Below are 21,815 nucleotides of genomic sequence, written 5' to 3' on the forward strand. Positions count from 1 at the left end.
GAGGTGAGGAAGAAGTACATTCCCAACATGGGTAGGGAGCAGCCTATGCAAAGACACGGAGATGGGAGGTAGAATTTTAAATTCAAAGAAGTCTAATTTGGCGAGAACATGGAGTGCATGAAGGGGAGTGCTGTGAAATAAGGCAGAAAATGTAGATTAGAGCCAGATTGTTGAAGACTTTCAGTACAAGGCTGGAGAATTTGTATTTTATAATAAAGGTAATAAGAAAGGATGATATATTGTGGAGATAGAACTGAAGTCATGGAAGTTAATGAGATCAGCAAGGAAAAAGGGCCCAGAATAGGACCTGGAGAAATATCTAAGAGTGAAAGACAGAGTATGAGCCAGCAAAGAAAGAGCAAGTATACTAGTAGGAGAACCAAAAGAAATGTGTCCTCGAAACAAAGAGAGAAGTAGTTTTCTGGAGTTGGGACTGGTTAGCAATGTCAGGAGCTGGAATGGAGGAGAAGAATGAGGACTGAAGGAAGGCTATTGGATAGAGTGAGTGAGAGGCCATTGGCAATGTTTGAGAGAGAGGTTTCCATAGAGTGATGGAGTGAGGAAGTTTGAGGCAGTGTTTAAAGGACGGAATCAAGAGTTTTGGCAGTGAAAAGGAAAAAAATAGGATTAGAATTTGAGGGGATGGCACAATCAAGTAAAGATTTTGTGAGTTTGAGGGGGAACTAATCATGTTAGTAGGTATTTAAGGAGAGACTGAAGATGAGAAAGTGAGAGGAAACTTTCTGAAATTCATTTACATATAGTATGTATTCTTCAGATAATTTCAGCTGCTGAAACTCTGACATTACATCCATCCAGCAAGATTGCGAAAGAAAATCTAGATGTGTTTTGTGAAGCTTGGGAGTCTCAGATCAGTGATATGTCAACATTACTAAGAGAAATAAATGATGTATTTGAAGGAAAACGAGGTAAGTTGGAATGCTGGTCACATGTTTAAATTTTGAACTGTTAAGTTTATAGTTTTTGTTTCAAGCTTCATTAGATATAAAATGAATTATCTTTTTTCACTCAAGTTAGCTATTAACCTAAATATGTAAATTTTCAGAAATTACAGATTAGAATTATTTTTTATCTTTACTAAATCAAATATATTATGAATGATGACAAATGATGTTGTTAACTGTAATTTTTGTTCACCTCGGTCATTATTTATCCTAGTAGTTAAGCAGTTGAAATCTTCATAAGCATAATTAAGTAGAAATTTTATTACTTGACTAGTGTTGTAGGACTTGTTGAATTTAATATTTCACTTTTATCATTAAGATTCAACCTTACCAATTTTCTCTTACAACTATCTTTTATTCTTGGAACCAATCCCATACTTTATTTAGTACTATTAACTTGGATTGTAGACACTTCATAATGTAATGAATGTAGCTATTTGATTTTTGAACTGCTGTCCTTCCTCTTGGATGGAATCTCTTTACCTGATGACTACACAACCTTGGAATATTTCCTGTGGTTGGTAAGTTTATTGGTATTTTTACGACATATAGACTGGCACCATAAGATATAAAGTAAGAAATTATTTTGATTCTTCGTTTTAATTTCACCTGAAAGTTTTTCATTACTATGTGTCTCTTATACTTACTATCAAAAAGATCTCATTGTAGTTTTAGTGATGTTATTTCTTAGGGAAAAATCTGTTTAGTATAGCTTAATTATATCATTCATCAAGAGCATATTATTATAAAATGCCATTTAGAACCAGAATCTGATTGAATTAATGTTTATTCACCATACACAACAATTAGGTGTATTTGAATGATCACAGCATAAATGCAGTGTTGTTGTTATTCATTTGTATCTGACTCTTCATGACCTTATAGTGTTTGCCAATTCCTTCTCCAGCTCATTTTACAGATGAGGAATTGAGGCAGACAGTTAAGCGATTTGCCCAGAGTCACACAACTAAGAAGTATCTGAGGCCAGATTCAAACTCAGGAAGATGGGTCTTCCAGAATTTAAGCCCAACAACCTTTTTTTTTTTAAAGCCATATCATTTATGAAACATTCAGTTCAACAAACATTTAGGACACATCTACTGTTGTCATGATTGAAATTTAACAGAAGGGTAAATGGAGACAATTCTCTGAGTAAGGTAACATTTATTAATAGGGGCATGCTGCCTATCAATAAATAGGTCAATGGATTGCCTCCATTTATGCCAAAGACCCCGAGCCACAGGAAAATTCTTCTTCTTTAGGTTTTGGAGAGTACAGAGCAAAGACCAGAACAGGGTAGATGACATCATAGGAATGAGGGCAACATGATTGGTTGGAAGTTTGGTAATGGGGACTAGCAAAAAAAAAAAAAAGCAAACCAAAACCATCCTTCCCTCCTGAGAGTTCAGGTCCTAGATAACAAGTGAAGACATCCTTGAAGGATAGTTCTGTGGTGTAAAGATATTAGACTCGACTTCCTTGTGTTCATTCTTATCCCCCCGTTAAATTCCTTGAGGCAAAAATATTTCAGTGGTTAGCAGGAGAGCTGAATTTTTGAACTTAACCTGTTACAGGACAGTTGATTTCCAAACTAAGTTCAGAGACAAAGAACTATGACTTTAGCTGTTAGAAGACAAAACCAATTAATTGTAAATAGGATCAATAAGAAGATGATACAGGATCAGTCTTCATCTTTGCACTATATACATGCAGGGTTCTGGGAGGAGATGCAAAAATGAAGGAGTCTATAATCCAATAGGAAATACAAGACATATACAGATATATAATGTAAGATAAAACGTGATGAATGCATTGGAGAGGTAAAGAATTCTGTGTAGTTCAGAAGAGGGGAAGATAGTTTTCAGTTGAGGAGAATAATGGAGAACTTCATGGAAAAGATGATTGTTTCAAAGTGACTTCAAAAAAACCATGGAAAACAGTTGAGGAGTAAATAAGCCTGTAAAGAAATTGGTGTGAGATCCAGCTTAGCCAGACCATCTCAGGAGAATTTGGAGCTTAAATTAGAGTTGGGTCTTGAAGGAAGAAAGCAATTTTAATAGACAGTGTGCGGAAGGATACAAATCTACATATCCAGTCCTAATCTGTCTTCTGAACCCCAGACCTGCATCTTCAGCTGTCTGATTGAAATCTCCATCTGGACTTCTTGCCAGCAATTCAAACTCAGCATGTACAAAACTGAACTCATCATCTTTTTCCCTAAACCTGTCATTTTACTTGACTATTTCAGTTAAGGGTACCACCATCCTTATAGCTACCCAGTCTCAAAACCTGTTATCTGCGCCTCTTTCTTCCCTCACATGCCCATATACTATCTATTGACAAATCCTGTCAATTCTACCTCCATGACATTTTCTACAAAATAGACCCTTCTGTATATTCAGATTATCACCATCTCTCTGGACTTTTGATTGTAATAGTCTCCTAATTGGTGTCTCTACTTCTTCTGTCTTCCTTCCCTGTTCCAGCCTTCACAACTGACAAAGTATTTTTCGTAAGGTATCATCCTGTCCAAAAACCTTTAGTAATTTCCTTTGTCTCTAGAACAAAATTCCATTAGTCAACAAGAATTTACAGGATACAAAGACATAAACTCCCTTAAGGAGCCTTAGACTCTCTTTGGAGACACGTACACATAGAAATGTATGCAAAATAAATTCTAGTTCATTTTTTGTGGGAGAAGCATTAGGACCTGGGGAGATCAGAAAAAAACTCAGAGATGATGGTACTTGACGTGAGCTTTGAAGAAAAGAGGCTTCTAAGGTGGAGCATCTCAAGCTTGGGGGGACATCCTTTGCAAAGGGGAAATTTGTATGGAGGACAGCAAAAAGACTGATTTGTCTGGACCAAAAGGTGCATTAAGTAGAATAATAGATAATAAGACTAGGAAGTTAGAATGAAGCTAGGTTGTAAAGGGCTTTACATGCCAAAATGAGGAGTTTGATCCTAGAGAAAAAAGGAAGCCACTGCAATTTATTAAACAAGGGAGTGATGTGGTCAGAACTAGGCATTAAGAATATCACTTCAGCAATCATGTGGAGAATGGGTAGAGTGGGGAAGGACTTGAAATAAGGAGACCAATTAGCATTGCAATAGTCCAAGCAAGAGATGATGAGGGCCTCAACTCAGGTAGGTGCTTAGTGGAAAGGAGGAGAAAAAAACAAGAAATACAAACTGCTTAGCCTGTCACTTAAGTCCCTCAGGAATCTCGTCCTAACCTTTTTCCATACATATTTCATATCATCTCCCTTTACACATTCTGCATTCTGACCAAACTACTTCTAGCTATTCCTCCAGATCAGCATATTACCTCCTGCCTCTGTATGTTCACACAGACTATCTATCGCCCGTGCCTGGAATGCTCTTCCTCCTAATTTCAGCCTTTCAGAATCCCTTTTTTCCTTCAGGGATCAATTCAAGTACCAATTCTTCCATGTGGCTTTACCCAATCTCCACAGCACCCGTGCCTGTCTAACTGAATTCCTCACATCTTCCCATTGCTCATTCTTCAGATTTAATTGTCCCTTTCACTTTCTACCTTGTACTTATCAGAATAACCATCATATCCCTCCACCTTACCCCTTCACCCCAAGTCTCTTTAAGTCAAGGACTATTTCTTTTTTTAATCTCTGTATTGCGTAGGCACTTAATAGATTTTTTTTTTTTAATGAATCTGTTCTATAATGGAAAAGAGCTTAACTAAAAGCACAGAGATGGGAAGGGGCAGGTCAAGAAGGAGGGACGATGATAGTTTTTAGCATAGAAAACACAAAAGAGACTAGTGTGAAATGAGATTGGAGGGGTAGAACGGACATGAATCGTAATGGACCTTAGAATACCTGGATAAGGAGTTCATTCTGTGTTTTGTAAGAAATGGAAAACTAGCAAAGTAGTAGAGTAGAGACATAAGAGACACAGGATTAGAGACATCCCATGGTCATAGTGTATTGGGCGTGGGAAGGAGGACAGATTCAAGAAGGTGGAGGGGTTTTTTGGTTGTTGTACATGGTTTGGTTTGGTTTGTTTCTTTGTCCAGACCTGTGTTTTAATTAATGGATGGAAGTCCCACAAAAGAAACTTCCTCCACCAATGCAGAATGGCAATTCTTCTGTAACTTATCATCTTTGAGAGTTTAAGTGATTTTCTTATGGTCACACAACTAGTATGTGTCAGAGGCAAGACTTATGACCAGGTCGCCTGACTCCAAGGCCAGCTATTTACTTCCAAATAATGTCAGACTAAGGAGTTTGCATTATGGCTTGACTGCCCATAAGAAAGAAAAGTTAAATGCACAAAAAACTCATATGCAGGGTCATTTTACAGGAGATAAAAAGATTCAATATGACAAAAACCACAAATAATCACAATACACTCATCTCCCAAGATGCTACAATAGCCTACCTCATGCTTGCCATGAGAAACAGCCAGTAAACATTTATTAGACACATACTATGTGCCAGGCACTGTGCGAAACACTGGGAATACAAAAAGAGACAAAGGACAGTCCCTTCTTTCAAAGACCTCATCCTCTATTGGGGGAGACAATAAGCAAACAAATGTGTACAAACAAGCTATCTACAGGAAAAACGGAAATATTTGAGAAAGGGGAGGCATTTGAATTAAGAGGGATTGGGAAGGGCTTCCTATAGAGGGGATTTTAGTTGGGACGTAAAGGAAAGCAACAGGCAAAGATGAAATGTGGAAAAGAGTGGCATGGGGGGATGGGAAGCTTGACTTAGGAAGAAGAGCTAGGTTTAGATCTTGCCTCTGTCACTGGCTATGTGACTCCAAGCAAGCTACTTAACATCCCCAGTTCTCAATTTACTGATTTGTAAAATGATTCAGTTGGACTAGATGACCTCTTAAGTTCCCTTCCAGTTGTAAATCTATGACGCTCTGTGAAATACTCTGTATTGCCTTCTGTTTCCTGTTGTTAACCCATAGCAGAGGATATCACTAATAGGATGTGTAATAATAAGGATTCTAGTCTCTTAATCTTAATTAATTAAAGAGCTATCTCTAACTTCCTAGTGTTCTGTGACTAGACACATATCAGGCATACTTCAGTGAATTCTGCAGTGTTTTCATACTGCATACTTCAGACCTCTGATGTCTTCCTCTGGGGGTAATTATACACTTGAGGACCCAAGTTTGCCTGCACTTGAGTCATAAAAAGAGAACAAATGGGAACTAATCTCTTTCTTGTGATCATAATTCATTTCATGTTTCTTCTTGCTTATACAATTGCTTAGAGCTAAATGACTTCTTGGACTCTGGACCCTCACCTGCCTTGATCTATGGCTTGAACTAGACGTGTTTACTACTCTGACTTTTTACACTGCTCCAATCTTTCCAGCCTTGTTAAACATGACCCATTGTCTGCTTTGATTTAGGGATTAGTAATCCCTCATTCTTTGTTGGGGTCCAGGGATTCCCAGTCCTCGACTGGCCCAATGATCTCTGATGCTATCCATGTCTGAGCATGGCACAAACAATTTTCACAAGAATATCTCATATCTTATTTCCCACATCAGGTCATTTTAGCAATAGACACTTCTGTACTAAATTGATAATGTACAAAAAGTTATGTTTGGTCCCATGTTATGTAATTTCACAAGAAGACCACCTGTATTAGCTTTCTTATCGAAGGACTACCAAATCCATTTTGTTGAATGATTTGTTAAAGATAGTCAGACAAAGGGTTTATACCTTGTGTAGTGATTAAAAATAATAATATCTGTGTATTACTTAAACTAACAGGAGACACCCCCGTATCCCTAGCTATTCCCGGTAGAAGCAATCAGGTTCCAATTTAGGTTTTAAGTTAAGCAACAAGATTAGTTAAACAGACATCCTGAGACCACAGGCACACAGATAATATGCTGATACACAGATGTACCCCTATCAAGTTTGCAAAGCTGGGACAAACTGATGATTTATTTGGTGATGGAATTGGGATCCCCAAATATCTCAGCAGATTGGAATGATGATCCAAATCTAATACGATGAAATTGAATTAAGATAAATGTAAAGTACTAAATGGGGTTTCGAAAAATTAACTGCATAAATATATAGTGGAGAAAACATGGCTAGACAATGGTTAATGTGAAAAAGTCCTGGATCTTGTCACGTACTGCAAACTAAGTGAGTCATAGTCCTTCTCATCAAACGAATGAGCTGCATTAAGTAAATGTAGTGTCTAGTATCAGAGAGGTAATAGCTCTACCTTCCTCAGCCCTGTTCAGATCACATAGGGATTTTAAGAAGGATACTAACAAGGTAGAAGATATCCAGAAGAGGGCAACCAAGGTTATGAGCGGTCTCAAAATCAATAAGTCTTTCCTAAATGCTTGTTGGCTAAGTTCAAGGAACTGAATTTATTTAGCCTGAAAGAAACTTAAGAGGAATATGAGTTGTTTACAAATATGTGAAGGGTGGCCATGTGGAAGAGGTAATAGTGTGTGTGTGTGTGTGTGTGTGTGTGTGTGTGTGTGTGTGTGTGTGTGTGGAGAGGGGGGGGAGTTGCCTAAGATCAATGGATAGAAGCTATAGGAAAATGTGTTTAGGTTCAATATAAGGAAAAATTTCCTAACAACCAGAGCTGCTCAAAAGTAGAATGGGCTGTCTCACGAGGTAGAAATTTCTCTATTAGAGGTCTTCTGTTGTTAGTATGTTATAAGTAGGATTATTGCTTCATAAATGAGTTGTTCTAGATTACCTCTGAGCTCCTTTCCAACTCTAAGATTTTGTGGGATGTCAAGGTACCAGACTAGGGTGCTGTCAGTGATAATGGAAAGCAAGGAGTGAATCCAAGAGATACCACAGAGGAAGATATAATAGACATAAGGGATGTATTAGTGGGAGGGTTGAAAATAGCTTCCAGATTTTGAGCCCGGGTGACAGGAAGAAAGATGAGACAGTTGACAAAAATAGGAAAATTGGAAAGGACAGATAGTTTACAAAAGAAGATAGTGACTTGAGTTTTTTGTTTGTTGAGACTGAGGACAGGACATACAAGGAAGTTCGCTGAAGGTATTTTGAAGTACAAGAGAGGAGGTCAGAATTGAAAATATAGATTAGGGATTCAATATAGATAAAAGTGATGGTTCAAAGATGATAGTTATTACCAATTTGAGAGTTAAATGGAAAAGAACCAAAGGATCAAGATATGAACCTTAGGTTATATCCACAGTTAGGGTTATGAGAAATAAGAAGAGCCAAACAATCAGTGGGAGTGACATAATAAGGGAACCAGAATAGTGTCATGAAAGCTGTGGAAAATTTTCAAAACAGAGGGGCAAATCAGTAGCCAAAGAGAACGGAGACAGAAAAGGCCACTGGATTTGGCAAGAATTTTGACACTGACAAAGAAGTGTCAGTAGAGTAACAGGAACCAGATTACAGGGAGCTTAGAAGGGCCTCGATGATGAGGAAGTAGAGCCACTGAGTCCTTGCATTCAGGGCAATGTACTAAGTGTTCATTATGTTGGTTACTGTGAAGGATAGAAAATAAATAATCCTCGATAAACTTACTGTCTTATCAGGGAAACAAAGCATGATGTAAAGATGAAAATGATTCAATACATTTTAAAAAATAGCCAAATTAGCAAAGGTATCTTGTACAAACTGCCTCCTACATGATGCTGAGGGGTGAGCAGGAGAGCCATTTGAGGAGTTAACTTCATGTTGGTGGTAGTTGAAATCACATGAACAGTGGAGCTCCAGGAAGAAATATATAGTAGAAGAAGCAAAGGCATGAGAAATGCTTTGGAAAATAATAGAGGAAAAAGGATAAATTGACAAACGTTATTGAATAAGAGTGACTAGGAAATCTCCCATGCAATGTGTGTCTACATAGACTAACAGCAGCTCAGTGACTATTTTGTTTTATCTAAAAGAGCACTTTTCATTGGCAGGCTCAGAGTGATGCTACACTGTCAGCACAAGAGCTAAGATGGTGGTAGGAAAAACTAGATTTTATAAGGTCAAGAGTAGGAATCCAAGCAAGCCCACAGGATTAAGTAAAGTCTGGTGGCGGGTGGGGAAAGAGGGTAATTTATTCTAGGGACAGGCACCTAACAAAACTGTGAGTTTTTAGGAGAGTCTTTACACAAAGGTAAAGAGAAGTGGGAGACAGGTTCTGTTACCAAGATCAAAATACCAACAACATTGCCTGGATGATGCTAAAGTAGTAACATAGTTCAACCTTCCTCATACATAATTCTTTATGTTCCCTCTTTTTTGGAAAAGTATTAGTCCTCAAGTCTGAGGAGAGGCAGAACTCACAGCTGGTAGTTAAGTTCCTCTACTAGGATTGAGGGGATATGGAGTCAGGCAAACTATTACAATAACTTTCAATATAACTTTCTTCAGTATAAGATTGTGACTGAAAATACTTGGACTTTGATGACCCATCCACATTTGCCTCTTTTAAGGGGAATCATCTGTTTTAGTTTTTGTTTCAGTCAAATTTTATTTAAGAAATGTAAGTTGGTTATAGGTTTAGATGAGTATACTTGAAATATTTTACTTCCTCCCTCAGAAAATATCTTAAATAATTGACTAATATGAGTTTAATATGAAGTTATGTAACTTTTCAATGTACAGGCTTGTAAATGAAAGAATTTTGTTTCTATATGCATGTGATTGATAGAATACATATAGCATTACTACCTAAGGATTTCTTAGTAGTTTATGTAATAACAGTTAACATCGTGAAAAGCATAACAGTGAGAAATATTATGTTTATGAAATAATTTTGCTTACTAATACTTGTATTGGTTGTAGGAGAGAAGCGTGCCTACCTTTCACTTCCAAAGCCAGTGGTAAGTGTTGGAAAGTGGTTTTGCATATTTGAGCCCTTTTGCTATAGTGTCTTAGGTAATTGAAATATATTGCCTTATCTCAGTATAGAGAGTCAGCCTTGAAGCCAGGAAGGCTTGGTTTCAGTCCCCCACTCTAACACATATTGGCTGTGCGACCCTGGGCAAGTCACTTAACTTCTCTGCACATTATCCACACCTTCTGTGTCACTGCTGCAAGCCATTCTTTCTCATGGTCACATTCTTTTTGCCCACTGCCAAATGGTAGAATGATGCACAGTCTTTTTACCTTCCCTTCCTTAAAATAGAATCACAGACATATAAAAATGTTAGAGCTTGAAGTTACCTTAAAGATTGTCTAGCCCAGCTCCCTCGTTTTACAGAAACTGAGACCCGGAGCGGTTATATTACTTACTCAAAGATGTACCCATGAAGTCAACCTGAGATCAAAAAGTATTTCTGAGGGTCTGTACCTACAGTTCTCCATCCCCTGAGCACCTGAGGCCTCTCCCAGCTCTCATCCTTTCTGAAACCCTTGTCCCAGATCATAGATGCCACCACCAGTGACTTGGAGTTAAGTGAGTCCTTGTTCTCATTGCTTAGAAGATAGGAGTCCTTTGGGGAGAAGTTAGTGAATTCCTGGTATGCCAAGCTGGAACTCTCATTTCATTTTCTCCTAGAAATATTTTGCTATAAAATAATTAATTTCTATAGATCTATATACTTCAATGTTTCAAAAATCTTTCATTTTAGGGGTGTAGGAGCTTGCTTTACTGACATAAGCATTTACTGACTCCTTATAGTTAGTGGATTATTTTCAAGAGCTGATATAGTAAAAAGAAGTCATCAGTCTGGTGGTGAGTCTTTTTGAACTTTGGACAGGACAATTCCACACCACAGGGCTTCAAAGTAAGATTTTTAGGGAGGTCAAAATGTATTTCAGATATACTATGGGTTAAGTGGCCTCTTGTGGGCTGTTCTGGAATCCTCATCATCATTTGTTCTACAAAATATATTTTTGAAATTTCAAATAATTCACTTAGAAAGGTGTTTTTGGAATACTTTTATAAATTTGCATATTACCTTAATTTTTGTTTGAATTTATTATTAGAAAATCAGAGTTCCTCAATACAAATGTAATCCTCTACAAAATTTAGAAAATTTAGGATTAGGAAGGGTATCTCACTTAAATCTAACTTACTAAATAAATGTAAGCTCTTAGATTTGGAGAAACATTTAATAAACTGAATTCCAAATTCATAAAAATGAGGAAAACAGGAATTGCATATAAAATGTTAGAGGTCTGAGTTATTTCATAATAACAATCATTTCATCGTATTAGTTCAAATATTAAAATCTTATTGCAAATATTGTTTTAAAGAATGAATTTAGTTTATGTTTTTATTGACTGTTCTATTTCTCTATGTTCAAATGTTCCATTTTAAAAATTATCTTATACTTTTTTTTAAAATTACAACAGAAGAATAACGCAAACCTGAAGCCGTTTAAGCCAACCAAACTTGATTCTGAGGTGAGACCATTTCCTATTGAACTGTGTTGTATTTTATACTCCTTAAATTTTTTTTAACTCAATAATGACCAAAGAGTTAAAATTTTTAATTTATAGGAACAAGCAAAGATAGCAAAACTTGGACTTAAGCTCCGTTTACTTACATCAGATGTAGACTGTGAAGTAGAAAAATGGAAGAACCAGGAGAATGACATTGTCCGACACGGGCAGAACATGTCCAGCATGGCCTATTCCATGTACTTGTTTACTAGGTAAATACCATTCTGGTGTCCTCAACCCAACCAATATCTTCCATGTTAAGAAAATGTGAAAAAAAAGAAAATGTGAATAGTAAATTGCAGATGATTACTTATTATCTGTTATATGAAAGTCAATATCAAGACTTGGCATTTAAAATGTACTTAAGTGAAAGAGAAAACTTGTCTACGAAGACAACCAACTGTTAAGCAGGAGTACATAAGGGCTGATGAAGTGTGAATGTTATTCAGTATGCCAATTGTTATCCAGTGAATATTACCCAATATTCATATCCCAATATTATCCGGTTGTGGTGGAAGTTAGTGAATATGTGTAAGTACAGGTCTTATACTTCTGGGGTCTTATATTTCTAACAGTATAATGATTACCATATCTACCTTGCATTTCCCTTCTGCATACCTACTTTTGTATGTGCTATTATATTAATAATGCATTCTAGAATTTCCCTTGGGACCTTAAGCAATATCCTTCTTTTCCTTCTTACACATTCAGGAAAAAACTAATTCATCTTTAGTCATCTGGTACCTCCTCATGATTTCTCAAAAATGATCCACAGTGGTTCTTAGGTTATATCTGCAAGTCTTTATAGTCCCCTAAGATGTAATTAACCTAGGTCTAAAGACTTGAATTCACTTTTAAAAAAAAAAGGTATTCTCTTACCATCTCTCCACCATCTTAGGGTTCAAGTTCTTTATGTTTGTTCTCCCATTTTTCAATTTAAACATTCTTTCACTTATTGGAGAAAACAAGCATGAGTTATAGTGTTATTTCTTGTGTCGTAAGAATATAAGCTCATTTCAAGTAGAGATTTCATTTGTTGCATTCCCTGTGCTTACTGCACAACAGATGCTTAATAAATACCTGTTGATTGGCTATTAAAATCATACCATATCCCCTCCACACTTCTTCACTCCCCTGCCCATTGTTTTCTTCTTATTCTGGATACCTCTTCAAAAGACTTGTCTTTAGCTTTTGTAACAAGGCTTTCTGACAAGTTCCTCCCACTCTTTTGCATTTGTCTTTGGTTATATCTTCTCAGCTCACATATATTTTTAAAATCTAATGTGCAACTACATTGGTTTCTTTAGATGCTTCCTTTATTTTTATCACATTTATTCACAATTATGTGAACAGAACTTTGTCCTTAAGAATTCTGCTATCTTGAGTATTTCCTCTGGAGTCCTTGGCCATGGAGCCATACCTGTATTTTCATCCTACAGCTTTCTTTAAGTGTGCAGGTTGGACTGGGCCTAAGTTCCTTTCCTTTGTGTTACAAACTCCAAGTGATATGGTTGTTTTCTCCTATTATTTTTCACTTTCCATGTAATCAGTGTTTCATTTTGGTCACAATTGAGAAAGCAAATAGCTTCCTCAACAGCTTCCTCTCTCTTCTAAAAAATGAAATCAGCAGAGTAAATAAATCTACTGCTCTACTTTCGAGCGGCTGAAATTTTCCATCATGTCTTTTTTTGCTAGTTTCAGTTTCATAATTTTTAGGAAAGCATCTTCTCTGTCCTTCATCCAGATGGATTGTCTGAGGTATATTCCCACAAAGATAACATTTTGCTTTCTCTCTTTACTTTAGCTCTTCAGATTTATTAGTTTTCATAACAAAGCCATCAACAAGTTGGATTATCCAGAAGCTCCTGTTATGTATTAGGCTCTTGAGATCAAAATACAAAAATGAAGCATGCATTTGATTGGGGGAGATGGCCAGTACATATATAAGTGTATACAAAATAAACACGAGGTCATTTCAGGTGTGGGGGGAGCACTAGTAGCTGAGAGGATCAGGAAAGGGATCAGGTAGGAGGTGGCATTTGAAGCAAAGGAGCATTGAAGCAGACTTGGCATTTTTTGAGGAAGAAGTGAAGAGTGAGTACATTTGGGGCACCAAGGACAGCCTAGACATAAGCAAAGAGGGACAATAATGGCAGTTTGACTAGACTGAAGAATGTGTGAGTCTGGAAAGGTTAAAGGACTTGGTATTTGTATTCTAATGTCCACATACCTTCTTAACATTCAATGCTGTTTCCCTTCCCTATTAGATATATTTAGTTTGAAATAGAAAGTTACATATTTGCTCAAAATAATATATTCCATATTGTAGTTGAGTCTCCCAAGTATCAATGATTCTTCTATCAAGTCTTAGTTACTTCTTTGTGTTAAAATTCCAAATTTGTTTGGTATCCTTGAGATACAGCTAATGTCATAGTATTTTTCCCAACCCTCTTTCCTCTTACATAAACTTCAGTGTTCCTTTCTGTGTCATACTTGTGGGCCTTTAATTAGTTTTTCAATTTTATCTTGGCATTTTTATCCTCAAAATTTTAGTATAGAGTCCTTTTATCTAGGGTGTGAGACTCCCATAAAACATTCCTAGCCTTTGTAGGGCTCCACTCTTTCCCAGAAGACCATCAATGCAGCATTTAGTCCAGAAAGATAAAATTCTATTCAATATGTGTTTTTGTAACCATTTGTTCCCTTGAGCATAATTTTTTTCTCTCTCAGAGGCATGACTTTCAAATGTTAGACCAAGTAAACACACAACATGCTTTCAAGTTTTCCTAGGATTTCAAAGGCGTTCAAGATATATTACAGGGGTTTGTTTTGTTCTGTGTTTTCTGGAAGTGTCATTCATTCCCATGTAAATCAACAGAAGTGAACAGCAGTTATTGAGTTTGATGAGTATAAAGGCTCCCCTTTATACCTTTGATACATATGCCAGGAAGACATCTTCCAGTTTGCTGTGTCAAGTCTATGCACATTTACCAGCATGCCTTAATAGAAAGTTGTCAGTGATCATAAAGACATCTCCTGTTGGGAACAGGGACAGGATTCTTTTCACCCGACATGACCCATGTGTCCTCCTTAATGTTCTGAGCAACACTGGATATTTTCTGTAATAACTCTCCATAAGAGGAATTTCAAATTTGTTTCCTATTTCCAGTGACGTAGAGCTTCTTTTCTCCTCAGTTCCCTCCATTCTTCTGCTTGGCAGAAGATACTGAATTTTGATATTGATATTGAATTTGATTCTCCTCTACCCTCAGAACCGCTCTAGCTTCCTGCCCAGATTACTTCTTTTTCTTCTGTTCTTCCTAGGAACCCTTCCTTCTTCCTAATAAATGAGAATAAAGATGAGCCTCTACTTTGTGTCTAGTTCTTTACAACCACAAAAAATATAGATATTTTGGTGTAAGTAGAGCTTTTATTTTTGTTAATGACCTACTTGGAATCTCTAGGTCAAAGAATATATACATTTTAGCTATTAGAGATTTAGGGTGCAGTGAGGTACAGTCCAGCAAGTCTGAACTCTCCCGGGACCACAGTACAGTTTAACAAACATTTCTTAAGTGCTTGCCATGCACAAGAGACAGGCTAGGGATGAGAGGAAGGAAGTAAGTATTTATATAATAACTACTATGTGCTAAGCACTGCACTAAGTATTTCATCTCACAATAACCCTGCAAAGTAGGTGCTATTGTTATTCCCATGTGAAGAAACTGAGGCAAACATGTTATAATTTGCCATATTTTATCAGTATGTGTGACCTTAAGGTCACACAGGTGGTAAGTAGTTGTAGTGGGATTTGAATTCAGGTCTTTCTGACTCTGGGACCCAGTGCTTTATTCACTGTGTCACCTAGCAGCCTAAGGTCACCCGTGCATGAAAATACACATTTAAAAAAAAACCAGATTATCTGACCCTTAATATTAAAATTACATATAGCACTGTGAAAGATACTAGAAGATAAAATATGTTAAGAATAAGGGCAAAGAAGAGATTAGTACAAAATACTGCGTGAAAATTTGAAAAGGGACAGATCACTTTCAAATGAGGGATAAGGAAAGACGTAATGAAGATATAGTACTAACTTTTGTAGGATGAAAAGCAAAGAACTGGAAGGATTATATTCCAGGTATTGGCAGTAGCACCCATGAGGTATGGGTGATACGATAAGATTTGATAATAACTTGATTGTACAGATTGATTCCAACAGATTATTCTAAATGGAATATGGAGGAGTCCCTTAAATACAAAATTAATTAGATTAATGAGATTAGGAGCAACTGCTAAAGTTTTTTTGAAGAGAGGAGTCCTATTTGTGCCTTCGGAAGATTATTTTGGCAGCTGTGCAGGATGAAGAGGGGAAGACGCTAGGAGATGATGATGATCATCTCCGTACAAGGTAAATGAGCACTTGTGCTAGTGCGGTGAGGAGCAGGTAGGTGTGAAAAGAGAGACTCGGTAATTTATCAGATGGGGAGTGTAGGAGGAGAGGATAATCAAAGATGACTGAGATTTTGTTCTCTATAACAAAAGATCATGCTGGCATCAACAGAAGTAGGGATGCAGAGAGAAAGCAGATTTTGGCAGGTGACTGTCGGTATTAAATGGTCGAAAGGGATGAATACTAAGAAATGGCCTTTGGATTTGGGAAGTATAATCTTCAAGAGATCTGACTCAGCGAACGGAGAGGGGCCAGAAGACAGTTTACAGAAGATTAGGTGTGAGGGATGAGGAAGCAGATACAATAATTATAAATTATTTCCTAAAAGTTTAATAGTGAGGGACAGAAAGATACAGCGACAAGTTGAGGAATAGGAATATACATACAGTGTCAACTTTTGCGGGGAAGGCCCTGGAGGATCACCCTCATACAATAGGTTAATAAGAAAAGCCTGAAACTGTAGGTAGAAAATTCCTTGCATCTCCATGTTCCTGCTCATTTTGCCTGCAAAATCCCACAGCTCCCAAGTTTCAGTTCCTTGTTTTAGCTAAGGCTGAGATAGACAGTGAGATTATGTCACAAGTGCCCAAGTATTTCTTCCACTGACTGTGCTAGCCTCTCATCAGAAGTACCAGCTGGTAAAGGGACTTAACCTGCCATGCCTCAGTGATTATCAGCAAGTACCTACAGATTCATGTTTTCCTCTTGCTCTTCAACCACTTAACCGTATTGTGCTTTCCCTGAATTTCTTCACATTTTTAGCCACGAATCTCTTCCCCCCCCAAGGGTCAGTGATACCTTTGAGGTCAAATTTTCTTCCTTTGATTAGGACCATAATTTGCCCTTATTGCTACCCATTATCTATGTGCTTATATATAGACATCTGAAGCCATGAGTTTTATTGCTAGTTCTCTTTCTAGATAATGCTTATAATGAGTTACTGTCCTCTCTTCTGCAATTGCTCTTATATTATACCTAAGATTCTCTGTGGTATCTGACTTGGCACATATATATGAACAGTTTTCTCCCTCCACTGTATTTTCAATGTAAATCTCCCTTAATCGATTGGGAAAATATATTTTTACTGACACTTATTAGGTGAACTCCATCCCTGGTCAGGAGCACATCCTGTATTTTAAATGATGGTCTAAAATTGAAATCCTACTTTTTCACACCAACATTTTCGTCTGCATTTCACTTCCCAAGGCTGCCTTTCTCTTTTGAACCTGTACCTTCAGTTGTTAACAGTGCTAAAGAACAACACCTATACCTTCAAGGCTTTCGGGTTTTTTACCTAGAACTTAAAAATCCTGAGAAATGCCTTTTTATCAAAGTGTGCTTCTAGTCATACCATTTGCCACCATACAGTGGGTAGTGGCCAAAAGATTTAACAGATTTCAGGAGGTTCTCTGACAGACTCCAGACATGTTTCCTGGGAAAACAACAAATTTCTCTGTTGATCATCAGCAGCCCTTAGTAGGAAGTTAGTGGTTGCTATCATCACTTGTCTCTTCTCACCTTTCTCACCAGTTCATTCCTTGAAGCACAAAAAGTTGTTTGCTCCCAAGAGCATTTAGCTCCCTTTTCCAAGGGAAGAGTTTTATGTCTTATATTTAGTTCTAAATCAGGGGTCTTTCCTTTTCTTTATGTGTCATATTCTTTTTATCCTCCCACAACCTAACATGAATTAGGTTTCTTTTTTCTTTGTTCCCATTTCAAAGCTTTTCTTTCACTTTTTAAAGGAAGATTTGATCCTCCCTGATAACTTGAAGGGTGCAGTTATATTCATCAAGCTTCAACTCTAGGAAAAAAGACCAATTTGTACTTTGTGCATGCATAGGTGTTAGTACTCAAAGAAACACAAAACCTTTCATGGCCTTAGTTTCCTCACATGTAAAATTATGTGGTAGTATCAGATGACCAAAGTAAAGTCCCATCTAAATCCTAAATCTTTAAGCACATACGCTGCAAAATTACCTGTGTTCTCTATACTTGCTTGAAGCAAGAGCTTTAGCCCTATTCTTTAGCAACTCTCATGGCTAACTACTCTGATAAATTGTCTATTTACACCTGTTTAATTGGCTAACGACTCGGTAATGGGGCAACTGAACAAGCATTATTTAAGGTAGGCTTCCTACCTTTTCTTGTTAGACTAAGATGCCCTTTGCATTTAAGCTGCCAGGCTTTAAAAGAAACAGAATTTGCTCTCCAGGTTATTCTCTGGATAACGTTTTTGAACAGCAGTTTAATTATTTGAAAGGTGCTGTCTAATTTCTTGCTTCGTTTCTCTTCTCACTTTCTCACTTCTCTGGCTACATCTCACTTTTTTCCTTCCTTGAGGCTGGCTTCACTTATGGTTGGCTTTCCACCTTTCCTTGCCATGTGATATTCACCTGTCTTTGACAATTAGCCGTTTAGTACCAATACTCCCAAGCCCCAGGGAAGGGGGAAGCTGCCCTGAGTCTGAATCTGTTTGGTGTACTCAAGCAGGAATTCAGTTATCATGAAAGTATTAATTACCTACATCTCACCGCTTCAGAGTTCAGAAATCTTGCCACTTGCCTAGTACTCTATGTACTATAGTCTTTTTAAAATGAAGGCATAGAAGTTTTTGAAAGGTATAGGTATGACATGTAAAACTCTGGTATAATTCAGTTTACACTGATTGACTTCATGTAAAATGTACACTTACTATATGGTTAATAGTTAAATGGAATAATTAACCACAAGAATTCTCTGGCTTGGTTCATTAAGATTTTAATAAATTAGAGGTTTCAATTCACACATATAACTGAGAGCATTAATAATGTATAAAATAGACCAGTCTCCTTATAGTGATTTTTCTTTTATAAAATTTAATGTTGTTTATTTCAGGGGGGAAGGGCTGTTGAAGAATACTCAGGATTTAATTTATCAAGTAGAGGTATGGTATGTTCTAGTTTACATTACTACATAATATTTTATGCTAATAATATGTAACATCTATGTTCTCAGCAATGACTTTCTGTTCTCTTGTCACTTTAAGGGAGAATATAGAATTAGGATATTGTAGCGGTCTTCTGTGAAGCATTTTTGAACAACATATTTGATGAAAATTCCTAGGAATAAAGCTTAATAGGTTTTGCCAATTAATACAAGAATATCTGAAGTTTCTAGATTTTCTAAAGATGAATAAAAATCCTCCCATCAGGCGCCTACGCACACTGTTAAGAATTTCAGAGTTTGGTCTTTGCCAGATTCTAAAGGCAACGTTTAATCACAATGGGGAAGTATTAATACTATACTTCCTTTTTTCCTTCTCTTTTTTCAATTCCCTAAGGCCAGAGTTGAACTTCCCACGGGGTCCCTCCTCGCCCTAATATTTAGTGATTCTAACTTTATGAAACTCAAAATTGTCAGATATTAATTTGCTTAGGACCAATGGACCATTCCATCCTCCACTCCAAAGCACCCTTCCTTAATCTAAAATTGGAATTATCTTCCAACTTGGAAATCCCCTTCAGTCAAGAAGTGCATAGTCATTGCTTCACAGCCAAATCTCATTAGGAAAGACATTCGTAGTTGTTATGAAGTAAGGGACAGCTAATGATAAAGTCAGAATAATAAAAGTAAATCTCCTTTTAGACTTTTTTTTTTTAATAAGCTATTTAGGAGTTGTTTCCCTTAAACTGGACCAAACTATCTAATAGTCATGAAGTTTTGGATTGGGGTACAGGCACTGTCACTCCACAAAACATCACCTGTCTATTCCTCATGCTAGATGATGGACGGTGACCTGCTAGTTACTCATGTGGCACTTGCCAGTTGGCTTCTTGCATCTGTGACAAATGATGCCCTGTCCATTTCTAATGCCTATTTTTTCATACTAACCACATGACAATGGGACTTTATCACTAGAAACCCTGTTAATAGTAAATTTTCTAAGCCCTTTAATCCTTGCTCTAAGATTTATTCTCCCAACACCCTGACTTTTATAGTTGGGATTTTATCAGATAAGCTTCAAACATTTAGAGCACAAGTTTTCTCATGTTCTTGTTTCAGTACCAGATACACATGATTCCTCAAAGCAAACTCTAAGTTATCAGATATCCCAGCAGGTACTCTGGATGAAAGGTAAAGAATCCCCACTAGATCCAATTGTAGGTGAATTGTATCAGGTCTTCCTTTAAGGAGAATTATAAAAACTTTATCACTTTTGCCAGATACCCATTGGCAAAGCAGTTGCTCAATAAGACAGGCTGCCCTACCATCTGACTTCGTTTTATATACCCTAACAAGGCTTGAATTTTTCCACTTTCTCTAATGCTCAACATTCTGACCAAACAGCAGAAAAAAGGAAGTAATTGTACCCACATGAGCAGTTTCTCAATTTTGGCCTTTTCATCAACTCATAATTTTAGAAATGGAGATCTTCATTTTATAGACGCATAGTGGCCTGCCCATGGACACACAGCTTATTAAAGGCAGAATAATTTTGTGAAGAACACTAAACTTGAAGTCAGAAAATCTGACTTTGAGTCTCAGTTTAGACTTTTCATTCCTGTGTGACCTTGAGCAAGTCATTTTGACTGAGTCCCAGTTTCTACTTCAGGTATTATTCATGTGTATTTTAGTAGCAGAGCTCAGAAACAGCTCTCTTTCCTTAATCTATGTTTGCCCTCTAGGGTGCCTTTCTCTTCAATTTGATCACCCTCATTTCTTTACATGAGTAAACTGCTTCAGCTGTCTCCTCTACACCAGTGACCCTCAAATCTCTAGTTGTCAGGGTTGGAGTTTTTTGTTGTTGTTGTTTTATTTTTTGCCAAATTCTAATACTATAAATCCCACATTCCTACCTAAAAAGCCCTTCTCTGTCACTTCAAATCCAACGTATCCAAAACCAAAGTTATTTTCTTCTACTTCTCAAAAGAAAGTCCCCTTCCATTTTCCCATACCCTAAATTTGAACTTCTCTTATTCTCAGCCATACAGACTTAAAACTTCCAGGCAGTCTAGATCCATCTCTCTCCTTTTGTGCCCCATAACAAATTACTTTTCAGGTCCTATCCTTTCTTATATTGTATTCATACTGCCATAACCTTAGTTCACCTCATGCCTAGACTATAGCAAGTTTCTTTCCTCTAGTCTTTTACTTCTAATATGTTCACTGCACCACTGCCAATTTATTCATAAACGTGGCCCTAACCCACCCTATCCTGTTTTATTTCTGACTATAGTGCTTCCCAGTTTGAACTCTCTGCTTAAATGCCAACTTGTACATGAGCCTAATTGTTGGTTCTTTTGCCCCACTTTGTGTTTATTTTGTGTTTTACTTGTTTGCATACATATCCCCTACTAGAATGCAAAAAGTCCTTGTGAGCTGAGGTTGTTTCCTGTGTGTAGCACAGAGCAGGCATTTAAATGCTAACTGAATGGACTGAAATTGCTCCAGTCAGGCTAATCTACTCACTATTTCCCAAACACATTGCTTACTCCACACACTTCTGTTTATATTTAAATTCCCTTAATAAAAGGATTAGTTCCATGAAGTTTAGAATCAATCAAAGGGCCACACTTGAGGACCTGAGGGCCACATGTACCTTGAGGCTGCAGGTTCCTACCTCATTCTTGAAACTACATTGACCATTCCATGTCACCGAGTTTATCCTTCCTTCCAATTATATTCTAAAGCACTTGCCTTTGTTCCTTGTCATTTAAAATCATAGGTGTTTATAAAGACAGATTCCTAATATACAAATGTGTTCCAAGAGCTTGTTTGTAAGTCAGTTTTAGAGTTTAGGGTATATTTTTCAATAGAAACTGTGTTCTTGAGTATGGAACACAGGGTATACATATCTATTTTATCTAGAATGTATCTAACCCACAACACTAACACTACCCTAAATTATAAGTCAGGGGCCTTTAGTTACCTTCTAGAGGCTTTTTTCATACAGGAGGATACTTTTAATAATTGGAAGATATTCAGGTAGCATAACATAGTGAAAAGCA

At 37.0% G+C, this 21,815-nt stretch overlaps 1 protein-coding gene across 1 annotated transcript in view; it reads left to right on the forward strand.

The window, feature by feature from the left end:
- Window positions 1–21,815, forward strand: part of CTNNAL1 (catenin alpha like 1) — a 98,284-nt gene that overhangs the window by 69,976 nt on the left and 6,493 nt on the right. The window contains exons 11-15 of the mRNA XM_072604362.1: window positions 779–929; window positions 9,771–9,808; window positions 11,286–11,336; window positions 11,433–11,587; window positions 18,703–18,751. Coding sequence (XP_072460463.1) covers window positions 779–929; window positions 9,771–9,808; window positions 11,286–11,336; window positions 11,433–11,587; window positions 18,703–18,751 — 444 coding nt within the window. The remainder of the gene's footprint in view (window positions 1–778; window positions 930–9,770; window positions 9,809–11,285; window positions 11,337–11,432; window positions 11,588–18,702; window positions 18,752–21,815) is intronic.

The sequence above is a fragment of the Notamacropus eugenii genome, chromosome 1, assembly GCF_028372415.1.
Source record: "Notamacropus eugenii isolate mMacEug1 chromosome 1, mMacEug1.pri_v2, whole genome shotgun sequence".
Classification (NCBI taxonomy): domain Eukaryota; kingdom Metazoa; phylum Chordata; class Mammalia; order Diprotodontia; family Macropodidae; genus Notamacropus; species Notamacropus eugenii.